The sequence below is a fragment of the Mustela putorius genome, unplaced genomic scaffold (genome assembly GCF_011764305.1).
Source record: "Mustela putorius furo isolate JIRA1106 unplaced genomic scaffold, ASM1176430v1.1 tig00000596_pilon_pilon_pilon, whole genome shotgun sequence".
NCBI classification, from domain to species: domain Eukaryota; kingdom Metazoa; phylum Chordata; class Mammalia; order Carnivora; family Mustelidae; genus Mustela; species Mustela putorius.
This window is the reverse complement of record NW_025421428.1, coordinates 14,625,328-14,633,758: the sequence shown is the minus strand read 5'-3', so window position 1 is coordinate 14,633,758 and position 8,431 is coordinate 14,625,328. Positions and strand designations below refer to the sequence as shown.

At 62.5% G+C, this 8,431-nt stretch overlaps 1 protein-coding gene across 3 annotated transcripts; it reads left to right on the top strand.

Moving 5' to 3' along the window:
* The first annotated feature begins 1,545 nt into the window (after window positions 1-1,545).
* Window positions 1,546-7,585, top strand: LOC101687145 (ficolin-1). Of its 3 annotated transcripts, XM_045082893.1 has the most exons (9): window positions 1,546-1,713; window positions 2,993-3,106; window positions 3,339-3,392; window positions 3,886-3,921; window positions 4,689-4,718; window positions 5,105-5,232; window positions 5,724-5,853; window positions 6,444-6,578; window positions 7,108-7,585. In XM_045082893.1, the coding sequence occupies exons 1-9, from the start codon at window positions 1,611-1,613 to the stop codon at window positions 7,353-7,355; spliced, it is 978 nt and encodes a 325-aa protein (XP_044938828.1). In that variant the 5' UTR covers window positions 1,546-1,610; the 3' UTR covers window positions 7,356-7,585. The 3 variants fall into 3 exon arrangements, with proteins under 3 accessions (XP_044938828.1, XP_044938827.1, XP_044938826.1); XM_045082892.1 differs by lacking the exon at window positions 3,886-3,921; XM_045082891.1 differs by lacking the exon at window positions 4,689-4,718.
* The last annotated feature ends 846 nt before the right edge of the window (window positions 7,586-8,431 follow it).

The following is an 8,431-nucleotide window of genomic DNA, read 5'->3' as shown; positions in this document are numbered from 1 at the left end:
TTTATCCGTCCAAATTTAAGGTATTTGTACTTGACAGAAGCTTACATCCTTTCTGATTCTTTGGCCCACCTACCGTTAAGAATAAGAACTCGATGTCTGAATGTATTGTTGACATCTTGCCTAAAATAATCCTATCAGCAATGCAAAGAGGAAGAACCCTGGTGTCTGGGGGCTGCCAGCAGTTGGGGTCTGAGGGACATAGACCCGCTGCCTCTCTCCCTATCCTGCCTCATGCCAGGAGAGCATTCCTGAAGTCTAGACCTGTGCTTGCAGAGAGAGGCTGCCTGTTCCAGTAGCTCAGGGAGGCTGAACGGCGCCTCAGGCCATGCAACCCACATGTTCCTCTGTCTTTTAAACATTTTTTAAAAGATTTTATTTTTGTATCTGACGGAGAGAGAGAGATCATAAGTAGACAGGGAGGCAGGGAGAGAAGGAAGGAGTAGGTGGCTCCCCGCTGAGCAGAGAGCCTGATGCGGGGCTTGATCCTGTGACCCTGAGATCATGACCCAAGCTGAAGGGAGAGGCCCAAACCAATGAGCCACCCAGGTGCCCCTCCTCTGTCCTAATAGACCGAGGCCACCGCAAAGCTTAGTGTCTTTGCAGTACACACAGAGATGGGCACAAGGTCCTAGATGCCCCTTGACAACCCACTCCTTTCATGAAACCTCTTATCCGGCCACCCCCACTTCTATGGTTGGACCACAGCCCACACACCCTGGCCCAGGGAAATCTCAGAGTTCCACCCTCTGCTCTTCTCTCTTGATACCATGCCGCTGTCACTAGTGGCCATGTCTACACCTCTCCGGAACCTCTCCAGAACCTCTCCGGAACCTCTCCGGAACCTCTCCGGAACCTCTCCGGAACCTCTTCCCTGAATGCTCAGAGCGAGTTCAGGCTGAGCAGGATTCATAGCATGAGATATGGAATAAGGCCTCAGGGGTTTGGGGGAAAGACCTCTCCATGCTTCCGGATGTAACAAACAGCCCCAGGGATCCTTGGTGCATTCTATGAACTTGACACAAAGGTCTGGCTCTTCTTGGTTCTGTGACTTCAATTTCTCCACCTGTGAAATTCAAACAATATTAGCCACCTAATGGGACTCTGTAAGTGGCACTTGGCACAGAGGAAGAACTCAGATTTCTTTTTCTCCTCTTTCATGTTGAGTGCCCAGGGACTCACGCAGACCCTGAATATTCTGGAAATCAGATGAGGGAGGGAGATATCTTTAGTCAGCTCTTCCTCATACCTCAGTCAAGGCCACAGAGTATTGTTTGGGTATAGCTCGGTTCTGGGAAGGGTGTTTGGGGTCTGGGCTTTCCTTAGCCACACACAGAGCAGACCCTTTCCAGCAGAGGGGTTCTGGGAGCTCCGTTAATGGGGAACAGGATGCCCTTGCTAGGGGAAGTGAACCTGATTTAGCAGAAAGCTGGTGAGGCCCAAATGGAAGAAAACACCCTTGGCCATCACCCGATACTTCCTGTGGGTTCAACCGAAGACCCTATAGGAACTGGGCGTCCCACTGGGAGTTGAGAAATTGCTGGCCTAGGCTGGGGCCAGCTTCAGTGGCCTATAAGAGCTGGAAGCCTCTTCGACATGGGACACCAGAGGACATGGAGCCAAGCAGAGTCGCCAGGCCCCTGAGGCCTGCTGGTTGCCTCCTTCTGCTCCTCTGCATCAAGACCCTGGCCACCCAGGCTGCAGACACCTGTCCAGGTGAGCCCAACCTGAAGCTGGTAACTAGATCTCGCTAGCCACGTAGAGGGTCCCCAGTTAAGCCCTCCACAGGCATCTTCCCAACTCTCCTCATGGTCCTCAGATGAGGACACCTGCCAGGGCTACTGTTGGGAGGGTGGGAGCAAGCTGTGATGCCGGCCTCACTCGTGGGTCTGGGACAAGACCCTAGAAGCCTCACTTCTAGGTGTCCACTCTGTCTCCAAGGAGGAAGAAAATGCCATTTACATTCTTTGTCTGCCCACGGGCCTTCCAGAGTTGCTCTCTCCAGTTCTCAAAGCCAGGGGATCTCACATTAGTCTGCAAGCCCTCACCACAGAAGGTCTGGTTCAGCAGATTCAGTGGAAAGGGGAGTGGGGTCTTGCTCCAAATCCTAAGCAGGTGGGTCAGGCCCTGTGTGCAGGAGAGCAGCCTCCGCCCTTGGAGAGCAGACTGATGGAGGAGGCACAAAGGCACCTCTAAGCCTGTGGCACAGGAGACTCCAAAAGGACAGAAGGGAGACACCCCAGGTGGGGGCAGCTGCTGTGTCGTCCGCAGGAGCCTGTGGTGCCCGTGCCCCCCATGGCACCCACAGGACTAGTGGAGGCCTCTCTGAGATTCGTCACCCACACGATTCAACTCCACCAAGTAAATGACCCTCTGATCCGAGCTCTGTGGCCCGGCTCTGCATCCCGGGAACCGGTACAGCCCTCTCTAGGGCACCCCCAGGGACCCCTTCTGCCTCAGACTTCTGTGAGCTCAGGCCTGAGGTCGGGGTGAATTTCCCACGGTGACCCCAATTCCCCAAGTTCCTTCTCATACTCATTGTTCGCGTCGCCTGAGAGTCCCCCGTGGGCGGGAAGCTCTTTCCAAACACCGTCGACCCCGTTCGGATTCTGAACAGGGGCACCATCTGACGCTCGCTCCCCCGCAGCCCTCGTCCGGTGCTCCCGGGGCCCAGAGGACAGAAGCCCAGAGGGGTTGAGTGACTTGTCCGGGGACACACAGCACCGAGGAGCCGGGTTGCCTCGGCAGGGAGGACTCGCAGGCTCTCTCCTCCGGCCAGACCCGCACACAAGCAGGGCAGAGGGGGACAGGGCAAGTCCACCCCAGACGCGAGAAACCCGGCTCCAGGCTGACCCTGCGGGGTTCCCCGGCGGTCTGCCCGGGCCCGAGGTCAGCACACGGGCAGGAGTCTCGGAGCGGGCGGCCAGTGTGCGAGACCTGCTGGGCCACCAGGCGCAGGGGAAGGCACTGACCGTCACTCCGTGTTTCCCTGCAGAGGTGAAGGTGGTGGGGCTGGAGGGCTCCGACAAGCTCAGCATCCTCCGGGGCTGCCCGGGGCTGCCCGGGGCCGCAGGGCCCAAAGGAGACGCAGGCGTCAATGGAGCGAGAGGTACGGGCCCCGGGCCGGGGCGGGTGACCAAGCGCCCGCTCGTCTTCAGCAAGACCCGGGGCTGGGCTAGGCGCTCGGCTCCCTAGTGGCTGTGGCTGCTCCGTCCACCCCGGGGGCAGCGGTTCTGTGGACAAGTGGCGCCGGGCGGGCCTTAGGACTCGGGACAGATTGCTCACATGGGACTGTGGCGGCTGCACCTTTGCCCATGAGGCCCGTGTCCTGGAATTTGCAGGCGCACCCGGGTCCCCTGGAGTCCCCGGCAAGGCAGGACCACCGGGACCCAAAGGTAACAATGGGATGAAGGGCCACGGCCCCTCGCGGGACCCCGGGGTGCGTCCACGGAGAAAGGAGAGAGGAGCACAGACAGAGGGACAGGGAGACGGGGACATGGGGACATGGGGACACAGGGAGGAGAGAGAGGGACAGGGGAGGGACACGGAGGCAGACAGAGGGACAGCGGGGCTCGGGTCGAATTTCTGAGGAGCCTCAGGTGAGCGCGTGACCAGAGTCCTGACCCAGGGAAGGTGGGCCTCAGGGACCTCTCCTTCCCGGGCCAGGTTCCCAGGCCTCGGGGATCCTCCGCTGTTCGGAGACCCTGGCGTTGGAACCCTTGGAAAGCCAGCAGAGCAATGAGGGTGCCCTAAACAGAGCAGGAGGCCTGGGGCTCGGCCCACACTGACCCCTGAGGGCAGAGCAGATGGGGGTGTCTGAGCGCTCAGGCGCCTCTCCCTGACCTCAGCCCCCGTGTCGGGGGTCCCTTCCTCCTGTCTCTGCTCCAGGGGACCGAGGGGACACAGGAGTGTGCGGGGAGAAAGGTGAGTCGGGCTCGCAGTCCTGGGGCTTCGTCCACTTGGGGGTCCCGAGGCCGCAGTCAGCCTGGCAGCATCTGCTGGGGGAGGGTCTCAGACCCGAGTCCCTCTTCCGTCAGGGACATGCCTGGGAGGCGCGCAGGTCTGGGTCAGGGCTGGGCTCGCTGGGCGGTCGGTGAGGGTGCAGAGCCCGGCGTCTGCGCACGGGGACCCAAGGGATGACAAGACCGCGTCCCTGCTGATGTGGACACTGGCCTTCCGTTGCCCGTTCATTCGCGTTTCTTTATCAGACAGATTGTAAGAGGCAGAAAAGGCAACTCACAAACTCGAAACCCAGTCCCGTTCTCCACGCACAAGTAAAGAGGGCAGGATTGGGGCACAGAGCCGAATGTCCGACGCCCCCCAGGTCTCCCCCAGCAGAGGATCAAGGGGGCAGTGCGGGGAGGTGACAGAGACCAGAGAGACCCAGACGAGTCCATTCCCGCGCCACTGAGGACCTGGGGCCCTGGGGGGATGGCCGGCACGGGGTGCATGGTGGGACCCCGAGTGACGGTGCCGCCCCACGGGCCCAGCCCAGGATGGACACAGGAACCCAGCAGACCGGCTCCCGGGACGGGCATTCCCAGAGCCCATCCGTGGGACTGGACAATCTGCCCTGGACAGATCCTGACCCTATGTCCATGCTGTGTGCCGGCCAGGGAGCACCTGTGGCTGAAGGGGACGGGGGCGCCCATTGCTAGCCTGTGACGTGTGTGTCCTGTCCCCACGAACAGGAGAGCCTGGGCCTCAGTCCTGTGACACAGGTGACTGACCACGCACCGACCTCCCCCCGCTTCCCGCTCGCCAGAGGCCAGCCCCACGCTCAGCCGGGCTCCAGAATCCAAGGACCACCCACTCTTAGACTCATTTCCCTCCCGCGGCTACTCAGCAATGGGCAGCCGGCACCTGGCCATGTTCTCAGGAAGCCCTGATGTCCCCTGAAGACCAGGGGTCCGAGGACTCAGGTGGGGCGGCCCTGGGAGGGATGGCCAGGTAGACGGGGCTTGGCCGTCACGGCTGGGGGCCCGGGCCTTGGAGTCTGTTCAAGCCCAGGGACACCTCCCCCCCCAATCCATCCAGACACCGCCACTCCCCACCGCACCCCGCCCAGGGCGCCCTGCCTGACATCAGCTTCCGGGTCTGTCCCCAGCACCTCGGACCTGCAAGGACCTGCTCACGAGAGGGCACTCTCTGACCGGCTGGCACACCGTCTACCTGCCCGGCTGCCGGCCGCTGAGCGTGCTGTGCGACATGGACACGGACGGCGGGGGATGGACCGTGAGTGTCGGCGGCCAGGGGACCGCCCAGTGGTGCGTGGGGACAGCGGGCTCTGCCTGGGGATCCCACAGAGCAGCTCGTCCGCTCGCAGGGAGGACACTATCGTGTGAACGTTGTCAAAAGCTCCGGATGCCCCCGTGAGGCTGTCCCGTCCCCCTGGCCCAGGCTGGGGCGAACCCCACACCTTGGTGGGGCATAAATGCTGCGGGAGGGACTGCCACGTTGGGGCGAGGCCCGCAGGGAGCCCAAACCTCCAGCTGTGCGGCTTTGGGCTTGTCGCCCACCCTCTCTCGTCCTCCTGCTTCCCCTCCCTCGGCCGTGGGCTCTGCCCACCCCTGGGGCCGGACATGAGGCCGCACAGCCATGCCAGGGGCTCGGCCGGGATGACCCCTGAGCCCCAAGGCCTCCCCCCATAGGTGGGCCCCTGAGCCGCGGACCCCTGAGCCGCAGACCCCCGCAGGCCCCGGCCCGAGCCCTCCCGCCGTCCGCAGGTGTTCCAGCGAAGGAGCGACGGCTCCGTGGATTTCTATCGCGACTGGGCCGCGTACAAGCGGGGCTTCGGCAGTCAGCTGGGGGAGTTCTGGCTGGGGAACGACAACATCCACGCCCTGACCACCCAGGGTAGGTCCCCGACCTGCTCCGGCCCCCACCCCGAGCCGAGGACGCCGCCCTCCTCCGCCCGCGGGCTGGCTCTGTCCCCCCCACCCCCATGCGTGGGAGCCGGGCCTTCAGCTCACACACCCGGTGGGAGCAGGTTAGGACCGAGGTGAGGGACTCCGGCAAGCGTGGGGCCACCGGCTTCTTAGATCCCGAGACAGAGGGACCGGAGGCCTCGGGGGTGGGCTCCGCGTCCAGCCATGACCCCACCTTTCCCGACACACCGGGCCCAGGGAGCGCACGGCCTTCCCCCTGCAGGAACGCGCGCGGGTCCCGCACGGGGCTGGGAGTGATGTCCCAACCCGCGGGGAGAAGGCGCACTGTTGACGGATGTAGTGTCGTGCCCCGGCGCGGGAGCATGAGGGGGCATGTCGGGGCAGCAGGACCCTTGGCAAGGGGTTTCCACGGCCCGTCCTACATCCGCGGACGTCGTCCGTGACTGTGCCAACCCTGGGTGCCGGGTCCACACAGCCCCTCCACCCGCCCCTAAATCCCCACCTGCCAGCCCTGGTCGAGGGTCCCTCTGCTGGCACCTCACAGCCTTTCTGCTCCAGGAACCAGCGAGCTCCGGGTAGACCTCGTGGACTTCGAGGGCAACCGCCAGTTTGCCAAGTACAACTCGTTCCGGATGGCGGGCGAGGCCGAGAAGTACAGGCTTCTCCTGGGCGCCTTCGCCGGGGGCAGTGCGGGTGAGTGTCCGGCCTGGGCCGGGGGCCTGGGCTGCAGCACAGAGGGACCTGCTTCCCGTCCGCCTCTGCCTCTCTCTCGGGGTGAGTGGAGGCGGCCGCCAGACGGGGCTCTCCCTCCGTACATGAAGAAATGTGACCCACACCTCATGGTCCCTCCAGGTCAATGGGACCCATTTAGTAGAAAGTGCAGGAAAGGGGCTCTTCTTCTTACTGCCACTATTGGCAGAAACAGGGACAGGGTGATAACGGAGCCCATCTCTGTGGATCCCGGGTTCCTGATTCACGGTGCCTGGTGCTCTTGGCTGAGCAACCTAGGAACCCAGGGCCAGTATTGGCCTCCGTCCAAGACAGGGTGCCTGCCAGCTGGGAGGGACAGAAGGGATTCCAGAAGATCAAGGTCACTGTACCAGAGAGCAAGTGTTCACAGGCATCCTCTAGAGTTGTGCAGTGCACGACCTGAAGTCCTGGTCACTGCAGTTCTGCCTCGAACTAGGATCCAAATAAAACGGCCCACTCTCCCTCTGCACAGGTGATTCCCTGACATACCACAACAACCACCCCTTCTCCACCAAGGACCAGGACAATGACTCAAGTCCAGAAAACTGTGCTGAGCGCTACCAGGGGGCCTGGTGGTACGATAATTGTCACCTGTCTAATCTCAATGGTCTCTACCTCGGGGGCGCCCATGAAAGCTATGCAAATGGCATTAACTGGAAGTCGGGGAAAGGCTACAACTACAGCTACAAGGTGTCAGTGATGATGGTGAGGCCCGTGTAGCACGGGGCCGTCCACGCATACCGTGGCCGCAGGGAGGGCGGTCTGGACCCTCTCAGGGCAGGGAGCTCTGGCTTGGGGTCCTCAGCCTGGTCCCTCCAGAGACCCCGTCTGCTTTGTGCCTTTCACCCACACGAACGCCCCTTCTCCCTTCCAAGCCGGTGAGAACAGGGAACCCTGATCTCGGCAGTCACACGTTTTCTCAATAAAGACATTTGCTTCCTCGCTTGGCACACGTGGGCGTCACCTGCCTTTCCCTGACCACGGGTCAGGCTCCCTCTGTGCTTGGGTTCACGCCCCACCGTGGACACTGATGGAGTTTCTGGGGCCCTCGGGTCAGGAATTGGAGCACAGGACCCATGGCCATGCCCTTTGCCTCTGTGTGCTGGTGTCCACGGTCTATGGTCCCCAGGCCCAGCCCTGGCCCAAGGTCCCCTACTCAGCGTCCCCACCCCTTCCCAGACTCCCGTGGGAGGCACTCGGGACAGCCTCAGACATCGACCATGGCTGACCATAGGCCTGCGGGTCCCTGGGCAGGAACAAGACCGAGGGGGCATAAGGCAGCACGTGTGGCTGCTCTGAGGGGCCCGGGGGAGGGGCGCAGGGTCTGAGGGTCCAGCGTCAGGCGTCCCCACACCTGGCCAGCAGGCACCGGGGCACGGACAGGCCCCCGCCTCTAAGCCAGCAGGCCAGGAGAGACGAAAGGGGCATTAGCCCGGGAGTCTGTGTCTGCCGAGCAGCCTAGTCAGCCCTCTCTGCCCCCGCCACCCATGTGCCCTCAGGGGACCCCATCCTCAGCCTGGTCAGCGGGTCCCCACAATGGCTGGCAATGGCCCCGTGTGCCGTTCACGTCCCCCTGACCCCCGGTGACCGGCCGACTTTGTGGTCTACTTGCAGAGAATCTGGGAGGGCTCAAGGGGTCCCACCTTCCTTGCTCCCCAGGGTCTCTCCTGGGCGCTTTCCTGGTCTACGAGCCACACAGAGCTTCTAGCAGACGGTGTGTGTGGCGTGTCTAGATCCTTCTGGAACACGTGCGTGGTTTTCTCTCCGTTCCTGGAGGGAGCTGTGTCCCGAGGATC

What these genes read in the sequence shown, in the direction of transcription:
- LOC101687145 (XM_045082893.1), top strand. Translation starts at nt 1,611, where the DNA reads ATGGAGCCAAGCAGAGTCGCCAGGCCCCTGAGGCCTGCTGGTTGCCTC. An exon ending in GGCTGCAGACACCTGTCCAG is followed by an intron (nt 1,714 to 2,992) that starts GTGAGCCCAACC and finishes GTTTCCCTGCAG; the next exon opens with AGGTGAAGGTGGTGGGGCTG. An exon ending in CCACGCCCTGACCACCCAGG is followed by an intron (nt 5,854 to 6,443) that starts GTAGGTCCCCGA and finishes TTTCTGCTCCAG; the next exon opens with GAACCAGCGAGCTCCGGGTA.